Genomic DNA, 20,475 nt, shown 5'->3' with positions numbered 1-20,475 from the left:
CGCATCTTTTGCGGCATAGGCCAGGGCTTGACTTGTTCTCACCGCAGTGAGACATTTGGATCTTCCACGCTACGGAAAGTAGCACATCCTGTGTTTGAAAGATAGAGCTCCACACAAGCGTCATCACGCAAACATCTAACGCAATGCACAACACATATCCTACAAGTCAACGAACACATACAGCTGACACTTCTGATGTTTATACTCAATTTCATTGCAAGAGAGCAATTTAAGCACAGATTTTTCATTGTTTCAAGTAGGTGTCTCCAAATTTAAATTGGGCCTACCGCCTGTTCACCTAAATTTTAGGTGAACAGGTGTATGACTTAGTAAGTGGCTAGGAATAATATGAAGGAAATGGCTAATGTACAGTGATCATCAGAAGCTACCAAAAGAGAAAGACATGGTGTTCACTGAAATGTGGAAAATGTGAACACTGCCCTGGGTAAACCAAGTCACTATCTTGGGACAGAAGAAAGAACATTCAGTTCTGTACAGACCCCTTGTAAATTGACTAGGGTAGGTATGAATGGAGCATCTGCTTCCCCAAGTTAATTTTGTAAATTAAAAAGGTATTAAAACATATGCCATAATTATGAGTTACTGAACTGGAAAGTACATAGTGACCATAACAGAATGTTGAGGGCATATGGGTAGCAAAGACAAAGAAACAGGACAAGTCTTTGTACAAGCTGCTTTAGGTTTTGTGTGTTAGTACTTTCAGATGCTGATTATATTGATTCTGAGTCTTATGAAGGTCATTTATCTGAGCAGTGGGGAAACGAAGGAAGTTCGGGAGAAACACTTTTCTTGTGTCAAAGTTCATAGGCCTTCCAATTTACAGTAGATCCAATCTTTTACAGTCTTCTGTTATCTAATGCTGTACAATTTGTAATATCTTTTCAGCTTTAAAGCTTCATGAACTTATTTGTAAAGCAATGTACGATTTGTAAAGCAAAATGTACAAATTGTATCTAATAGGCAAAAATGTATTCCATTGTAAAGAACTGTTTAGAGGAATCTGTTTTTCTGCTATGAATAAATATTGGAAATTAAAGTCACTGGCTTTTTGTTGTCCTGCATTCAATTATGCATTTGGGCTTCTTGGAAAACATTCCACAGACACTTAGCAAATATGGCTTCAGTCTGTCCTCTACTGGCAAAAGAGGGAATGGGGGATGCAACCCTCAAAAATAGTCTGCTGATGGTTGATTCCCAACCACCAGACAGCATCAAGGGGTATTTGTTTTTAATTTAAAAAAATCCTAATCTTTGTATAAAAAATATGGATACAGTTCCACAAATTGAAACCACATACTAAAACCACATGGCAATTGACACAGTCTGTCAGTCCTACAGTTCTTTCGAAAGATTTCCTTTCCTAAACTTTATTTTCATTCCCTTTACAGGGGAAGGGGGAAATGGAATAAGATGGCGTAATATGGCTGTAAAAATACTTGGCTGTGTCCAGGAGATCAACACTGGGGCAGAACACGGCTAGTATATCAGTATGTAACATCGGGTATGAGCATGGAGTCTCAAGGGATGGGGAAAGATGTCCAAAAGGGGTAACCCATCAGTTCTCCATCGGTACCTGAACTGCTACTGCCGCCTTTCCCTCAACAGCAGGTTCAAGATGACATGGCACTAGCTCCTCAGCAAACGAGGTGCCAAGATGAGGGCATGCCAACACTTTCCTGAAAACCACCACCTTCAGTTAACAAAGTTTGCGCAAACAAAATTTTACCTTTGAATACTTTCCTTCAACTTGACATTGAAGACATTGCAGTTTTATTGACACAGCGGGTTATGGTAATCTCTCATAAATCCCTGTACTCCATTCACTCTGCTTTCATTAATCTTTTATGTTAGAACTCAACACAACCATCTGAATGTTGGTGAGAAGAAAAAGATATGTTTTACTTTGGGGGGAAAAAAATGGAGATCAGTTCTAGATGAGACCTCATGACTCTTGCATCAAGATATTCCCAGACTGCAAAGTGGGAAGACTGAATAGTCTTATAAATTGGAAATAGTTTAATACTCTCAAAACATAAAATATGAATCAAGAAAACCATAACTTGCATCCTTAAATGTACCAAATAGAGATTCATAGTGTTTGAGTGTTGTCCTACAAGTACAGAATACAATGGCACACAAGAACCTATTAAAAAGAAAAGGCTAGTGATAAAAATGACTATCAGGGTTTAAATGGATTGGACTTACTTGGTAATTCATATTGACATTGATACCAGTCCTCACATATAGTACTTTGTTTCAGTTTTGGTAACATGGATTATCTAGGCGCACCTTTCCAAAAATGTCTGAATCAGTGGCGTACTATAAAATCTCTGGGATTTTTTTTTTAATTCAGTTTTAAAAGTGCAGGTTGAACTTTTGTAATCACATTGCTTGGTCTACGGTGAATTACGTATTCTTACAATAGGTTCGTTTCAATTTTAACACATGCATCAAAGCAAACTTGCTGCATCAGAGAGCCTCATAAATTAGACTACTCCTGCATTAACAGTGCTTTGGGGGTCCCCCTGCACTGCAGCGCCCCCTGCAGAATGGGATACAATAGCATTAACAAAAAACAGAACAGCACCAAAAGTTGAATGAGTCCAATAGTTCCACCCAGTGGAGAAAGTCAGACTGGAAAATTGGTTGTATTATAGAAAGTGACTTCAGACAGAAAAACCCCAGAAAAAAGCAACTGTATCTCATTTCTCTCCAGTCATACTCCACAGCCTCCATCTGCTCTCAGGTTTTGCCAAACAGGAAAAGCTAGCCTCCAGCCCCTAGCTCTCCAGTGGGGCAGCTTGTAGGGAATCACTGTGTTCCTCCATACTGAGGAAGTTGGGGGTATCTACAGGCCACTTAACAGGCATTAACATGTTCTACTTTTAATCTACATTACATCTGACTGAAATAGATTGTAAAGTTATTGTTATATAAATCTACTTATTGAATAGCAAAGAGAAGTACATTATGAACAATGTGCCCAATATTAAGTAATGCTAAATCACAGAACAGCCAAAACTTAAGCATTGGTGGAGTGATTTTTTATTTAACAAATATTTTGTAAATTCTTAATATTACATTTCATTAAAAGAAAAAAAACACATTTCAAAGTAATGGAATTAAACATCCAGTGAAGTTTTACTTTGTAACACTAACTGCATGCTAATACCTTAAAAAATGTTACAAAATGCAGGAAATCAAAATCTACCAGGATTGTTTTTGTCTGTCAACACCATTTAAAAATAAAGAGCACAAACGCTTCAAAAAATATCTAAGCTGAATATCCCATGATCCAAAAACTACTCAGCCTTAAAGACTGATCAAAACTTAGTGTTGCCCCTCTAGGAGAAGCAGTTTCTTTGATCAAGTCCCTCTCTAGAGAAAAATGCAATAACACTGTTTCTGATGTTTAATTTAGAGGAACGCCGTTTTAATAGCGATAATGCCCCCCCTTTCCATAGTAACTACTTCCTCCCCCTCCGTGGTGGCCCCACCCCCCTTTCCCCCCTCCCCCATGACCACCCCATCCCCCTTTCCCCCCTCCCCCTCCACCCCAGCCCCCTCTCCACCCGCCTCCTCCTCCACCTCCACCTCGTCCACCCCATCCTCCTCTCCCTCCCCCTCCCCCATCCTGCCTCTTTTGCCAAGGGGGCATTTCGGGTGGAGGTGCGTCGATTTCTGACGGACGCCCACCTCGATCAGGTACCCTGCCCATCAGGATCTGTGAGAGACACACAAAAGTTGGGCCCTCACTCAGCAACAACTGAAGTAATTATCATGGAAGACCAGGTTAACGCCATGTTCCTGCCACACCACCATTAAATGTCCTACCTTGTTAATAGCACATGCAGTCTTTTCTCGACTTGACCCGCTGCTTGTTTTGATGAGGTTGCAAATGTCCTCCCTTGCAGCTAGCAGGTGTGCAAGGCTTATGGATGACTTAGCCACCAACGAATGCCTCTTAGGCTGATAGGCTTTGGCCATACTGTCTATTTGTTCCTAACAACAAAAGGAAAAAAATGCCATTTCACTCCAACATAACATAATAATAACAAAGCACTGACTGCAAACAAAATAGTTACATCAGTTGAAGTATTTGTAACAACATTATGATGAATACTTGCAAATTATAAAGAGAGCAGGAATGATGGAGCCTCTTAAGCCCTTAATGCCCATAAAATATTCAAATAGTTCATAACCACCTCCAAAAAACTGTCATATAATTAATTTTAACATAACATTTTTTTTGTTTCATTTCCAGGATCAAAACCCATTTTGGGCTTGTACTGATACAGTTTTGAATTTGTGGCTCCTAAACTGATTTCTGATAATAATCCATGCTGATCTGGATAAAAGTGGATTAGTTGCCAGAGCTCAGAATTCAATATTGATTCATGGGTGACAATCCCCCACTCTTATGACCCTCCCTAAATTGTTCAAAAAGAAAAAAATCTTTTATGGACAGAATCAACAGAAGCAACATCTAACCACATAGTAAATCACCCTAGATTCAACACGTTTGAAGTTACTATTAACGTAATGTAACGGATATATGCCAAGTGACCTACGCTAGGTCAGAAGCAACACTGCACAACAAAGGAAAAATCACTTAGGAAGCACTGCTTAACTCAGGCTCTGTGTACCTTTGCCCTGTCTGACCAGCTGAAGGACTGAACTGTGACGTCCAGACGCTTGATCAACATTCGCCGTCGACACTCGTACTCCGCAGAGAGAACGGAGTTGATCTTCTCCAGCTCCGCCTGTAAACATACAGAAGTACAAGGATGAATAAAAGGCATGAGGTGGCAGACAGTACAGCTTTCTGAGGAGAGCCACAAAGGCCAGCCACCCAGACCCAGACCCAGACTCGTTCTCCATTAAGGTTTTCTGCACTTCAAACAATGCCATTTCAATCAGACATTGAATAGGCTTACCCAGTGTTCACTGTTGAGGGAGGTCTTCAGCACTGGCTTGCCAATGTGCTCCTTTGGAACTTCTGCAATTAATTTATTTATCTGTGAACAGAGCATGAACAAAAAGTGAAGCATCAATAGCATGTAGTTTATTCCATTTTATTAAACTTTCATTTCTAAAACTCACAGTTCCTTTGTCATCCCCACATTTACCTAATACAACTTGACTCTTATAGGGATTTAAGTCTTGTAATGCAGAGTGCATTATAATTTTGTCAAGGAATCGAGGAGACACTCCATTACCACGTCACACAGTGGGGAGCTGACAGTAACCCACCTTGGTCTCAATGCTAGAAAACAGCTCCTCTGCTCCCAGCCCCTCTGATTCAGAGAGCCCGAGTGTTCTGCATATGAGCTTGAGGTCTGGAGAGATGGCGCGCTCTACACTCCCGTCCCCTTTCCGAGGCTTGGCCTGCACCATCTCCGCTGCCTGCAGCTCTGAGCTTAAAAACACTAAGGAAATCAGAGCACACGTTTAAGATGGTTCATAAAGGCCATCCATCAAATATACATATTATGCAAGCCTTAAGTAATTCCAACAACTGACAACATGCATGGTGTTAGAGCCTGCTTAAAAGCATTAAAAAGGTTTTCTTTTGTGTCAACCAATATGAAAATGGACACAATCTATAGGTTCCCAATGTTAATGCCAGGCTTACCAGCACACTACAGATAGTTCGCAATTTGTAACTGTGGTTACGAAGTGGGTTATATGATTCACCACACTTGGTGAAGCGTCAATTTAAAAATCATACTTTCTGCTCTGAATTGCCAAAGGAATTTGTGCATTCAAAAGCTGAGGGAGTGAGTGAAGGACATTGAACTCCTACTGAATCACGTGACCAACATCAGGGGGGACATCAAATTAGTCACCTGCTGTTCCAGCATAACAGAGGGAGGGTGTATGTGCAGTGTAACTGTGGAGGTGCACTGTGCAACCCCAATTATATAAGGGTCTGTACTGGATTTAGAGTGGATTAAAGAATGTAAAAGTACAGATGTGCCCATGTGAATCAGGAATGGGAGGAGGGCAGGGCAGTGGTCGCAGACAGGGTGGGTGATGTTGCTAGAAGCAGGACGTTTCCATTTTGCTAAGATGCCTGGCTTTTCAGCAATGTGGCGATGTTACAGTTCTTTGCCTCGTGAAAAAGTTGTGGTCGCGACACTAGTATCAGAGCGGGCTAACCCCACGCTAAGGAGTCCTCAGTAAGAGGAGAAAGACAGTGTAGTGATCACGTCTGTCAGGAAGGATGACGTTAGTAGAAGCTTGGTAGCAAGACATTCCCACTTCACTAGGAAATCCAGTGGGGTTTACCATAAATACAGACCAGACGACCAGAGGGTTTCTGGGAATGGATACGGCAAACTTCTGGAGCTGGGAAGTGAATCCTAGGACACCACTCCCCATATTTACGTTGACAGTGGGTGTATCAGGGGCATTGGGAAGTGCTTAACTAAAAGGGGGGGCACCACAATGGCCATGGCTGTCAGACCTGTCAGTAACAGCTTTATGTCAGGTCTCAGGACATTCACGCCTTGCTAAGATGCTGGTCCTTTCAGTAATATGATGATGTCACTCTACCATGGGGTTGGGGACCAGGCTTCAGGTCACAGCAGTTTGCCAATGATCTTTTTGCCTTCCCAAAAATCCCACTCGCCTCAATATTCTTGAGCATGTTGGTGTAACTCAGACATTCTTGAACTATGTCTTGTGGAATGTCCGGTCCTGCAGACTTACAGATCAATTTTAAACAATCTTGCTTGTTATTCAGTCTTCCTTGAACATCCCCTGAGACCAAAGCAGGGTAAGGACAGGACAGCTCTTTCAGCAACCCACTTATCTCTATCTGAAGACCGTCCGTATCACCTAGACAACCAAAAAGAAACAAGCTTTAGTGTTTATTACATAAATCGAAACCTCTAAGACGTAGGTAAGCATGCACCTGAGCAAAAGAGAGCAACGAGACAAGAATAAATAGTTACCTGGGCCGGCAGACAAGTTTTCCTCCAGACCGCAAAGCCGTTTCAGTCGGGACGTTAGCCATACACACAGATTGATGTACTCGGGTGAAGACAGACCACTCTGGGATGCTTTTAGAAGTGCCTCTTCGTCAAGCAATGGCCCGTTATATCTGTGCATAACGTGAGATATACATATTGGTAACAAGCTAGCTATTGTTAAGACGAATTACATCTATTTGCTTGCTAGGACTCGTATGTGTTATTAGCTAGGTAACTGCCAGCCAGCCTGTGCAACGTGCTGGGCTTCAACTTCACATTCGGAATCGCATTCCATGTCCAGCGTGTTTGAACGCTGTCTTACCCGAGCTGTTCCAGTGTGTCCAGAATATCGCATTCCATCGTTCAATTTAAATGCGAAAGCAGACATAAATTTCTACATGAATCTAACATTGTAATCGTTTTCGAACTCCGTCATTCATCTTTTATAGCAACTGCGGTGTGTCACTTTGAACGGAATCCGATGTGAAACGCGTAGACATCACTTACAGTTCCGAGGCAACATATCAAGTGCAATAATCTATTTACGCTTTTCACGATATTTATGTATATATGTTTTATAAACATTAAGGGATTATATGTATTGGTTAATGTTTTGACATCAACTTGAAAACTTATTCATTAATGTCTGATCGCAATAATGTATGTTTTAGTGACCTTCCACAGCAGACATTTTACAGGGCAGACATGGTATAACTAGGTAGGCTACCTTCATTATGCTGAGTGATTAACGCCAAGAGTCTAAGAGTGTATACTGTGACCATCACACTTTATGACATATGTGGCAACCAGTGGAAGAAATACAAGCTGTGCATCTGTTATGTAAGCTTTGCACCAGCCTGCAGAAGATGCTTTGTAGGATTGTGGCCTATTATTTTTGTAGAACCTGGTTATATATATTACTGTTCTTTGGACTCTGTCCCCTATGATGCCACATTCCATTGAAGCACATCCCACATGTAACAGCCAACATTCTCATCTCACAAGTATGCTTTTGTTACATGAGCGGCATGAGGGCATTGTCCTGCCACAGTAATCATCATGACAAGATGAACCCACAGGAATGGCAATAGGTGAGGTCCCAGGACTTCCTCAGTATGGCATGGTGCAGTCAGAGTACCATCAATCTCCACAAGTAGAGTTCTGCAGCGTGTAGACACTCCTGCTCAGAAAATCAACATGAGTCTCCTTACCAGTCATTGTTGTACATGTTGATATCATCATGTAGCACTCATCTTCACCTTGCTTATTCAGTGTGTGGTCTACCTTGACTCATTGCTAAAGAAGGCTTACGTTTAAATGAGAGATGGTGTGTTGAGATGAAGTTCACATTTAATGCACACAGAGGTGTGAGTCAACGTTCAGTTACGTCAATAAATGTTGGTAAGCAATTGGTGTCATTGCGATCATGGTTCCTTCGTTTGTGGCTCCTTCCTTTAGGCCTCATCCTTAAGCACAAGTGATACATTGAAGCACTTCTTTAACAAACACCCAAAGAAACAGTTTAAAACTCACCATTTTATTATGATAATGTTATTTGATATGTCAAATTACAAGTGTATGATGTAACATAAAAACAGTTACAAACATATATATGCATATTTACATTATATACTTATGAAAAGTAACAAGCTACATCTGTATATGTATAAAGGAACAACTACGACATGAGTTATTGAACTACAAATTGTACATCATATACTTGGTATTTTTAAACAATAATAAAAATACCTAAAATGTATATAAACAAATATAACCAGAACAAGAGCTGTTAAGGTTTAAATGGAAACTATAATAGATGTGAGGCACTTTTTTGAGGTCATCAGGGTGTGAAGCAAATGGCACTAAGGAACCAACAGATGTACAGTATGAAAAACAGGCAGTGTTTACAGAAGAATTATTGGAGTACCATTTATACTGCAGTTTCAAACACAAATGTTTTTTTCACTATTTAGAACTAATCACATTAAAGTTACATCAAGCGCTGTAAGAATAAAAAGCCTACATATATCAGTGCATCAAAGCATTGGAGAATTAAAGTAACCACTGAGCTGCTGGGAAATGTAACCTTTTTACAATACATTGAATAAACATGTTTATATAGGCATTCCAAAGTTATGCACAGTTATCTAGAATAAAAAATAAAATACTAGCAGCAAAATGGTTAAGAACTGAAGTCTTACATATGCTAGTTAACAGATACTGTAGGTAAAAAAAAAAAATAAAATAAAATAAAGCAGACACACGTTGCATATAAAATACAGTACATGACAAGGTGTTGCACTGTGCTGGTTAATACAGAAACATGTTAGTTCAGTATTTTCCAAAATATATACAAATTTTCCTATATTTTGCTTCTCAGCCAGCAAGTTTTAATCAGGTTCATCCAACCTTGGTTCAGCTTGCAATATGCAAAGCAATCAAATGACAAAATGGGAGAAAAAAAAAAAAAAAAACACAAGTGCGTGCACACACAAATCTAAAACTAAGACACTTGCTCCAGATCTACATTTTACACTGTATGAGAACTAGGTAATGCATTAACAGTCTTCTGTAACTTTAATTTTTTGTATTATTTTTTTCTTAAATCAATAAAATTAGTGATTGTTTCTAGCAGCTTTAGATATCAAACTTTTAAAAATAATAAGTGGACTGTCACTACTGTACCGCATTAACTGTCTCTATCCTTCTTTACTCAATACAAAACTAGAAAGAAACTCTTTATTAAAAGCTCAATAGTCATTTCCATCATGTACCCCCTCTACTTTTCAATGTGAAATAATACTCAAAGGTGACTTATATACATAATGCTGTCAATTCAAGCTACAGTATATACTGACAGCAGTGATAAATACAGATCTATCTTTAAATTCAGAATGGGATTATTATCATTACTTAAATATAGTGTTACCTATTTACACATGGTTTGAGTTTGGTACCTGGGCTAACATCTATATAACATATTAAAGTGTCATATCAGTGACTCAGTGTGGACAGAAGTCTAAGTATTCCCCAAGGTAAAAGTTGCATAGAAAGTAAAAACAAAATGTTGCCACCCATGCAGAGTGAGATTTGGAAGTCATATTTTGGATGTTATCCTATCCATACTTTACACATACCCTGTAACAGGGCTAACATCCTGCACAGACAGGAAGTGGGAGGGAATGGCCTATGGCAAGGTATATTCCCCTATTGTGATGCCATATGCTGTAATTAGCCTAATCTTCCAACGAATGTATGCTTGTTACAAAAATATACACCAGTTTAGATGGTCACATTGTTGAACACAGGTGAGTCTGACAAGTGTAAAATGGCATTCATCTATTAATGTAGCAATCAAAAGCCATACACACACACATTTTTGTACTATTATTGTATAGTACAGTATGTGTGTATGTATGCATGTGTATTCACAGATCTATACATGCATAAAAACACAGTCTATAGACTGGATAGACAGACAGATAAACAGACAGATAGAAACAGATATAGATAGATATATAGACAGATAATTTGTATATAGACTGGTGTGTGTGTTTTTGTGCATGTGTGTACCTGTGAATATGTCTGTATGTGTGCGTCTGTCTAAATATATTCATCAATTCACAAAGACCTCCAGACACAATGACCTTGGAAGTCTCCAGATAGCCGTGAGTAGGCTATACACTGTGAGGAGGACAGAACAGAGCAGGTGAATACTGGTTTCAGTGGGTACAGTTGTTCAAGACTGATTATTATTGATTTGTATATGCATTTATTTGAATATATTAACCATATTGATGTCTGTATAGTGTATCATATGCTCTAGTGTAAGTTGTTCTGGACAGGGGAATCTGCAAAATAGTATAATCACAACATACTTAAACATGTACTGTGGTTCATACAATTTCACGTTAAAAAGGGAACAAACAAACATATTTGGTGACAGTGCTGTAACCAAAGTTTGGAAACCAGTGCTTTTAAGGTGGAATTTTTAGCATTATCCAGAGTATTTTAGTGACCGATCTGGTGAATCAGTATTTCAATGGGACACAATATCCAATTAACAGCCTAAGTGCCTCATTGTAGCAGGGCAGCAAACTCCCCAAAATTCAACAACAAAAAAACTTGCTGGTTGAGCAAAATTTCAGCTTTCAGTTTAAAGACAGACCAGTTACAAGGAAAAATAAAGTTCCAATGGGAATCAAACACAAAGGGGACTGGTAATAATCTCACTAGAGTGACACACCTGGAATTCTGATGCATTGGTCTCATGTTAGGTAAATCATAAGAACGTTCCAAGCTAAAATACAGTAAGTCATTTTTTTTTTTAATTAAAAGGGTTGTATGGCAACAGCTTATCCTCTTTTTTTCTCCTGACTACAGAATTAATCCCTTTATGTTGGAATGCAACAACATGGTCCAAATCACCTTACCAAGACCAGGGAAATTATTTAAATGTTAATCTGTGAATGTGGCAAGCAATTTCAAAATGTACCTTCAAAAAATTTAGCTTTCAATGAAAAGGAAAAAAAAACATCCACATCCACCACAGAATTACATCTCAGCACTGTTAAGCAACGATTATAATGCTCACTGTTAATTTACCGTTAGAATCAATGAAGGTTACCTTTCAGGGAAAAAAATATCTAGTGCACTTTTTTTCTGTCTAATAATTACACTGTCAGAAAATGCTTGAATCATGAAGGCCACTGTTACCCAACTGCAAATTCACAAAAGTAAAAGCAAGAACATATCCCTTTTAGCATACTCATATATTCTCTGAACGCATCATTTTATTTTTGTTTTTTTTTTTTTGTTGCCGTTGTTGTTTTGCTTTGCTTTCTGTACAAAAGACAAAAAAAAAGATCCTTCACAAAGTTACACACTACGTGTATGAGTCTGGCATGGTGGCCCGGTTTTACTTGTGTTTTAGTATCTCCGTGTCTTATCTCAACACCGTTCCTGACGTTATGAGCTCCCGCAACGCAGCTCCCTCGAGCGAAACCGCAGAGCCTCCCGCCGCTGCCGCTCGCTCCGCGCTAAAAACAAATCTTCAGAGGCTCCAGAGGAGACGTCACCGCGTGGAGGTGAGCGGTGGGGCGGAAAAAAAAGAGATGGCGGCTTTGCGCTCCCCGCGGCGCGGGGGGGTGGGGAACTCAGCCGGCCGCTTTGTGCTTGCCCCCGCAGCAGTGGCAGGCCTCGCCGCAGTGGTGGCAGGCTCGCAGGGGCAGGTAGCAGCACATGCAGGGCGCGATGAAGGAGAGCGCCACCAGCGCCAGCCAGCGCAGGCAGAACTGCTCGTCGCCGGTGTCGCACGAGCACGGGTCGGAGAAGTCGCCCTCCGAGTCGGACATGCAGTGGTAGAGCATGCTCTCGGCGCACAGCATGCAGCTGACTTTGTAGATGCACTGCTTGATGGGGTCGGGCGCGTCCTGGCACTGGCCCCGCCAGTTGTCCTCGTGGTTGAACATCTCGCGGCAGTAGATGCAGCGCGAGCGCTCACCGTCCTCGCGCCGCCGCCGCGACTTCTTGGACTTGAGCAGCGGCGACGGCTGGGTCTTGATGGAGTCCTTGCCCGCGTGCTGCTCGGCGCCCTCCGGGTACAGGTACTCGCACTTCTTGGAGTCCAGCTTGGAGAAGGGGGCGGTGAAGTCCACCTCCTCGCGCTCCGGGTCCTGCTTCCACATGACGGGGTGCCGGTAGTCCTCGTACCCTCGGATGAGAACGTCCTTGCGAGGGTTGATCCGCACAATCTCCTCCTCGTCCATGTGAAAGCTCACGTGGCGGGTCGACTTGAAGGATACCTGACGGGTGAAGCAAACTCAGCATGACAAACTGACTCCTCTGAGCAATATTACAGACATTCCTTTTCACCGACATGGGTGATAGATGCATTTTCATACATTTAAAAGTCTGAGGAACAAAATACATTTGAATAATTTCTGATTCTCAATTCTTTGAGTGGTAGGAGCAGAAGTCCTCTATTCCTTTTACAGCCACGCTTCTCAATCTAACCCAACATACTAATTTCCACTCCTCATGTCTACAGCTCAGTTTGGGTGTATAGCTGGGATGCATTTAGGCATTTGGGTAAGGCCTTTTTTGAACAGACAGTGAAACCCTTCATCACACTTGCAGGAAAAACACAAACCCTGAGCAGCACATGCACCCTCTCACAGGTCCATGTCTGTCTCACCTGGTTCAATTTATATTCTTGATTTAAGCGGGAGATGAGTTTCTAAAAGGGTGTAATGTTGCTTTTAACAACTCAAAAATTGGTGCTACATGCTGCTTAACCCTGGCTGCCCAGCACATGGCCATGGGCTCTGTCAGGGCTGGTTCAGATCAGGTCAGTATTCTGTATTCTGTGTCGAGCGTTATAGTTTGGGTCAGACCAGGCTGCACGGGTCTGCACGTGAATTACTTATTTTTAGCGACCGCTTTCCTTATTCTCCTTGTACTATTATGTATTATGCACTGCTTCTGACAACATGACATCATTCAGCCAATCCAAGCAATGCATTACACATGAAGCCAGTGTCTCTAGTTGCTCTGTTTTTTTGCAAATGACTGTTAGTGCACTGCGCCGAGGTACTGTGCTATTGTGATGAGCATGGAGATGGCAGATATGAAACTGATGCTGTCCATGGCAGAATGTGTAGCAGTAGAGAGCCCAACACATGGCGTGCGTTTAGCAGACGCTCTTATCCAGAGTGACAAGAAAACAGAAGCTGGAATTTAACTGGAAAAGGTAAATTTGCCATTGGCGATATTTCAATACTGCCACTTTGCATGACTGAAAAAGTTTAAGTGGGCTAAGTACAATGCAAATCCTGCCAACCTCTACTGAAACACGACAGCAAAAACACAGCTGCACCATAAAAAGGGCTGTACATCTTGCAGCAGCATCAGGCCAATCGCATGTACACATGGTTGCAGCAAGAAAAAGAATACATAAGCATAGAAAAAATTTGAGCTTAGATGTCTGAAGATATGAGACCTTTACAAATTGTCTTTGCTTAAAGTTTTCTTTGAGTTAACACAAAAGCATATCAGTGTGGATATGGCCTAACCGCGGCACCTGTAGTATATCACTGAATCTAACCACAGTTGCAAGGGTGCTGTGATATGGCCGAATTTAAGAACACACTCAATAGCTGAGCTTAATGACATACATTGGAATGACGCTGGAAAATTCACTGTGTATAAATACCATGTCATAATATCATAACAGAATTTAAACCAAATACTAGACTTTCAATATCAGTCACGTTTTCAGTGGTTGATACCAAAATTGGAAAGAACATCAGGTATTACATTTTAAATCTAGGCTTCATTTGCTCAAAGCATGGAAGTAAGTGTGTCTGTATGGATGAGCAATGGTTGTCAAACAAACAGGAAGCTTCCATAAATCAGTAATTGAATAATTGATGTAAAAGTTAACAAAATGATTAGAAAATTACTTTGAACTGACAAAGCTCAGACTGATGTTGAGGCATTTTTTACTGCTTACCGTAAAACGTGTATTTCAGGAGCTATTCATCAGTGTGCTGCTATTTTTTCCCTCCTTCCTTCACCATATTTCACATAACCAGCTAGGCCACAAACGCGTTGTCAGTATTTTACTGGGACAATTAAATTGCCGGGTCGTATCAATGTTATGAAACGTGAAGTGTGTCTCTGATCGCAATTGGAAGGACTATGACTGCTGCTCAGACTGATGTATGGTGACGTGTGGGCTCACCTGGGGAGGCAGGTAGCGGCGGTTGGTGGTAGGGAACTCGTCGAACGGCTGAGCACGCACATAGCAGCCACGGCAGGGCTCGGTGGCCACCACGCTGCTCTGTGGGCAAAAGGGCTCTTTCATAGGCGTGCAAATGGAAGGAGGCTCTGGATTGACCTGGAGAAAGAAAGAAGGGGAAAACACAGCAGTTTTAACACAGCACAACAGTTTTCATTTAAGATGCTGTTTACTGGAATCCTTTGGTGAAAGGTACAGCTTCCATAAAATAAGTGAACCATCTTATTAATACCATTATGGTGAATGTGAAATAATTTTTATCCATAGAAACATTATAACTTTTGTACAAGTTATTGTTATAACTTATAAAAATGTCATGCATAGTTATTTCTGTGATGATTCTGATAAAATCTGGAAATAAGGTCTGAATATAGATATCCTCAGTGTGACCTCATGATGCACGGGACAAGAAATGATGCAGCTTCCTTTTTTAGCCACCAGGTGGAGACTGCAGCCCACGGCACCTCCAGTTTCTAATGACTCAGACGCCTACTGTTCAGAACACTGGGTTCCTATCTCCTTACAGATTCCCTGAGGCATTTTCATTGGTGCAGGAACTACAAACATGGGTCTGACAAACACTGAGCCACTTCTCCACTTGCGTCACGTGCCAAAGCAGGAATTCAGTATTCAGTGAGATATGAGCATTCCGTTCCTTTTCAACAAATACTAATCGCAAAGTATCTTATTTTTAAATTATGTAAACTTTCTAAAATCTGCCAAGAAACATTCCAACAAATGCACATCAGGGTCATTCTGTGTGAATTTTGCCATAACACACCCAGGATATCTCTGGAATGTTGGCATATGTATTTCTAATGTTGTGGTAATCACAGAGGCTATATTTCTCACAGATACTTTGAGAGAGATCATTATTTTAGCCTTTTGTTGGATTGTCTTGAATGAAATCCCTGCAAAAAAGTTTATCACATCCCTAAAACTGTAAGAGATAATACTATGAAAATCTGTGGGCTCAAACAGTACAGTCAATGGAACATTTAATAAAAAAAGTAACATGAACTCATTATTTTTTAAGAATTCAAATTTCAATTTTTTGAAAAAATGATAAATGCCAATAAATTCCCTAGAATGAAGAACAACTCAAAACACATTCATGCAGTAATTTTAAGATCCTGTCTCTGTGACTAAGACAACAGCTGAAATGTGAATGCCAGCTCTAAAAAAATTGAGGGACTGCCAAATGAGCCTGACCGTACAGAGAACAATCAATCAACTGATTTATAAAAAAAATATATAATGGAGAGGGTTGCAGCATTTACTTTAGAGGTGGTGTTGCATTTTCCTTATGAAAAAAGGGACCACATTGTGCTTTACATGTGCTGATTCACACCGGACTGAATAAAGCCAGCCAATGAAACACAAAGCTTGTGAGCCTTTATAAAGCACTGTGAATCACGGTGGCCGGGTCCCAGGCAAAACCCAGGAAAGAGTATCAGAACAGGTAACCACCAATCATCTTAAAACAGTGCTGAGATTCGCTGGAAGATATCCACAGGGAGATATGCCACAAAACAAGACACGCGGCCCAGATCCACATCTACCATTTCACGTCCACATCAGTCAGCATCACAACCGCTCCGGCCTTCTGTTCAGCCTGACCAGCCCACGGGAAGAGAGTGCTCAGAGCAAAACTCAGAAGGTGCTAGTCTACGTATTGATTGATAGCGATAGCACATGTATTTGTGCTGGCATGTACAATCCAGCTCACACTGAAATTTGCATGGGAACAAGCTCAAACGATCTTGTTAGCGCGCACGCACACACACACACACACACACAACCGCCCACGTCCAGGCTCCTCTCCCCACAGCGTGTGGAGGAGGCTGCTGGCACTGGTTAGTCTGTGCCGTGTGTAAAGTAACCCACGCCAGTGTTTTAATGCACAACGGAAATCTGGTTAGCTCCCAGCTGCTGCTACAGTAATTACTGTCCTATGGTTGCTAAGAGATGCTTCCTTTGACTTTTTTTCCCCCCCTCGTTCTCTTTTTTTTTTCCCCTCTCTCTCTCCCCCTCAGACTGCTAAACCAGTTGTGAGAGCACGGCCAGTGAGAAAGCAGCTCCAGCTGGAGAAACGCAGCCCAAACTTAAAAAGCCAGATGACAGCTGTGGGGGAAAATGGGAGCCAGACCGAGCCCTCCTTTAAGAGGGCTTGCTCTCACACTGCTCCGTCTGGGACCACGAAGCGGTTCTGATCCAATCGAGTGGTCTCCTCGAGCGGGACGCTCTCTTGCTATGCCTGAACGATCTTGGCACCGGTCAAGGGAGGGCACCTAACTAACCCCCCCCCGGCACACACGCATGCACCCACGCACACACACACATCCCAGCCTCTAGTGTGGTGGAGGAGCGGTGGGGGAAAGGTGTCGAGCAGGGTCAAGCTTTGCGCTGAAACAGATCTGATGCACTCACTTTGCGCTCGTGACACTACTGCAAAGGAGCCCGTTCATCAACAAAAGAGGAATCATTTTTCCCCCCACACATAGGTCTGAATTTCACTTCACGAAAAACTCAGCACGGTCACTCCAGGTTGAAGCAACATAAAAGAGCAGCACCATTTTAATCTACACGCATACCGATAATGGTGTGGCAGCTTATGCGCAAGGTAGTGGCAGAATTCATTCGCAGGTAGAGCTTGTCAGAATGGGTATACGGGAAAGAAACACAGGGAGGAAAGGGAAGGATTACCTCCTATTTGTTCCAGGAAAGTGTTCACTGGAGCCAGAGAGCAGTGACAGCAACCAAAAGAAAGAAGACCTTTTTCTGCTCGGCACACAGATCTGCCCATTAGAAAAGCAGCTGTTGCCTGCGTCGCCAATAATTCTACTGTCGCGCTCATCCATCTGCCTCCTGTTGCTAGGGAGGTTTTTTTTCCTTCATGCACTTAAAAAAGGGGCATTTGAAATGAAAAAAAGAAGGTTGCTTTTCAGTATTAATACAGATGCTGGTTACAGCAGGACGTTTTCATTTCTCTTGTGGCTTCTTTTTTTTTCCCCAGAACAAGACTTCTTTTCCAGTGCACAAACTCCCCTTAGGGGGGTATTTACAAGCAAGCCTGCTCCAGAGCTCTGTTACAGCTAAAATGGCTGCAGTCACACAAGGAATGATGACTACATTTCCCAGCAGCCCCTCTTTCCAAGCAATTCCATTCTTCCTCGTATTGAAGGCCTTTGTCATCAAATAATATTCCTTGAGGTCAAGCTCTTTTTTTTCCTACCAATGTAGAGCTTTGGCTCTCTTATTCATATTTTTATGGTTTGAAATCTACTCAGAATGGTAATGTTAAATGTGGATTTGTTCAGTCAAAACATGCACAGTACACTTACATTCCAGTACGCTGACCTTAACAATAGTGTGATGGAATGGAGATAACGCTGAGGAGAGAGAGAATCACTGATGAATAAGCATGAGGAGGGATATCCGGTATTATAAAAACTCACACCATGACCAGAGACTAAATCCATCTCTCGGTGCAATGGCATTGAAAAGGAGAAGTTGTACACCCAGGAGGGCACACCAGACAGGGCTGAAGAAGCGCTTGGGGAGGGTTTGGGCAGGAGGGTTTGTCTACAGGAAGACTGAGGTCTATAATCAGAGGCATGGGAAGTGGGTGCCGAGCCCCACAGGGCAGGATGTGGCTGGTTGTGCACCGAGTGACTGCTGCACCTTCATAGACAGATAGAGGAAAAAGCTCTAGCACTAATGATGGCAGTGCCCATGACCCAGTCCAGCACTCCAATACAAGTGGGGGATGTGAGTTCATACGCCATGGACAGGACTGGGACTGCTCTTTTATATATAAATATCTAAACCGTATCTGTCAAGAAATGCAATGCTCTCTTTGCAAGGTCTTAATAAAAGATTTGTGCCAAAGATAAATAAAAAAATCTATCTAATATGTGTATCTTATAAAATAAATACCAACAATTCTCTTTCATGACAAAGCTCTTTGAAAAATGACCTTGTGTAAGACACAAAGAGATGCAGAGAAATTGGCTATTCGGTTGGGCCAAATGGTGTGAAATTTTCAAACAGAATCAGATTTGATCAGTGTAAGATTTATCAGCTATGTTTCCTAAAAATGCAGGGGCTATTCTTTCTGCATGTTCCAAATGCAGCAAAGCAGTTATGAATGATACGATCACCAAACCTTCTTTGGACCCAGAAGAACCATGGCTGTCACATCCATAAAAGAGACCTTTCCCTAGTGAGCAGTATATTAAGAAAGTGATGGCAAAGATGTAGACATGAATGAAAATAAAATGTAGAATGGTTCTATTCATTAAAAGCAATGGTGTAGTTCTTTTGAGAATGGCTGGATTTGACAGAGGCCCTTGCCCAAAGAAATTCCAATATCATTCTTTCTCTACAGCAAAAAATGCTGTGAGATCAAAATGTCAGGTGTACAGGTATATATACATTTCGTACTCTAATTTTAATCAGATATCTCAAATCAAGCAGAACTAATATATACACACATATCTGGGAGGAGAGTGGACCTTTACGAAGAGTGTGAAAATGGTGAAAAAAGCCCCTTGTATGACATATGAAATTGAGGACACAGGTTACATTTATTATTATAAGCATCCCAACCACAACAGGCAGACTAGCCTTTAGCTGCAATATTGGCACACAGGTGTGTGGCAAACAGAAGGACACTCTTCCTGTATATCTACAACCAACTAATACTGAAAGTAATAAGGTGACCAGCCCAAATGCCTGCCAACAGCATAGGACATTTTACACATCAAAACCATTCAAGCAATTCTTTATGGTCTGAACGGTCAGATCCTCGAACCTGCTCATAACCAGTAAAATAAGGTCAGGACTGGATAATCTCCACTAAGCATCAGGAGTACTGTACGTCTACATTTGGCACACAACCGAAACACAAGAAGCTAAACACAAGGAGCTCAAATAAACAGTAACACACCTGCAATCACAGCAACAATGACACTGCACAAAGCAGCATGTTACAAGGACCCGTATGAGGAAAATGGGCTGTATCTCAACCACACCATTAGCACAATGTGCTGAGTACTGAATGGGCCTATGTCAGATATAGCAGTCTAGCCCTCTACTTGGTTTTTATGGGCTATCTTGTGTCTCATGTCATGTTATCATTCATCTTGCGTTCTACTTACTTGTAATCCATCTTCAGAAACTTCAGGTTCGCTGAACGACGGACAGCCTGGAATGAGAAAAAAGTACACATACATGAACATCACACAAGACATGCGCATCACTTCACCATATGTGACATACAAGTGGACCCTGCACACACTAAACTAAAATGGCTGCCTTTGAGCTGAACACTTGAAACACTTCAGGGCTGCTCTCAGACTACGATACATCTCAGTCCCAGACAACTTCTCATTCAAAAAGCCAACTAAAGCTTCTCTTGTTTGTGAAACACTTTTTTTAAATACTGTTTATTTTTATTAAAAACCTGATGGGTACTATTGACTATCAGCTACCATGCAGGGTTTTCACGCATTTGTTTCTGTCATTAACAAATTCCTCTCAGATCAAAATCACAAATTCCTCTCAGAACTTCTCCCATGTGTGCCTCAGATTGGTTCGCACCCACCCACACACACACTCGGTCTGGCATTTATTGCCTTCCCTTTCCAGCCCCGCGTAACTGCATGCAGACGG

At 41.5% G+C, this 20,475-nt stretch overlaps 2 protein-coding genes across 2 annotated transcripts in view; both read right to left on the bottom strand.

Moving 5' to 3' along the window:
• Positions 1-3,191: 3,191 nt before the first annotated feature.
• On the bottom strand, positions 3,192-7,454 carry fam98b (family with sequence similarity 98 member B). Its single transcript, XM_036542866.1, has 8 exons — positions 7,321-7,454; positions 6,981-7,129; positions 6,736-6,864; positions 5,275-5,450; positions 4,959-5,039; positions 4,668-4,784; positions 3,856-4,023; positions 3,192-3,745 (listed from the first exon to the last, which is right to left on the bottom strand). Exons 1-8 carry the CDS (start codon positions 7,356-7,358, stop codon positions 3,455-3,457), a joined length of 1,149 nt encoding a protein of 382 aa, XP_036398759.1. The 5' UTR covers positions 7,359-7,454; the 3' UTR covers positions 3,192-3,454.
• A 3,092-nt stretch (positions 7,455-10,546) lies between these two features.
• Positions 10,547-20,475, bottom strand: part of spred1 (sprouty related EVH1 domain containing 1) — a 39,739-nt gene continuing 29,810 nt past the window's right edge. The window contains exons 4-6 of the mRNA XM_036541477.1: positions 19,962-20,008; positions 14,743-14,898; positions 10,547-12,802 (exon numbers count right to left, since the gene is read on the bottom strand). Of these exons, the coding sequence (XP_036397370.1) occupies positions 12,155-12,802; positions 14,743-14,898; positions 19,962-20,008 (851 nt within the window). The 3' untranslated portion in view covers positions 10,547-12,154. The remainder of the gene's footprint in view (positions 12,803-14,742; positions 14,899-19,961; positions 20,009-20,475) is intronic.

Source organism: Megalops cyprinoides, chromosome 12 (genome assembly GCF_013368585.1).
Source record: "Megalops cyprinoides isolate fMegCyp1 chromosome 12, fMegCyp1.pri, whole genome shotgun sequence".
Lineage (NCBI taxonomy): Eukaryota > Metazoa > Chordata > Actinopteri > Elopiformes > Megalopidae > Megalops > Megalops cyprinoides.
The sequence above is the reverse complement of the archived record's forward strand: the minus strand, read 5'-3'. Positions and strand labels throughout refer to the sequence as shown.

Excerpts from the sequence above, each read along its gene's own strand:
- fam98b (XM_036542866.1), bottom strand. The coding sequence starts at position 7,358 with ATGGAATGCGATATTCTGGACACACTGGAACAGCTCGG. Across the intron at positions 4,785-4,958 it reads CCCTCAACAGTGAACACTGG|GCGGAGCTGGAGAAGATCAA; the intron begins GTAAGCCTATTC and ends GTATGTTTACAG. Across the intron at positions 3,746-3,855 it reads CTGCATGTGCTATTAACAAG|ATCCTGATGGGCAGGGTACC; the intron begins GTAGGACATTTA and ends TGTCTCTCACAG.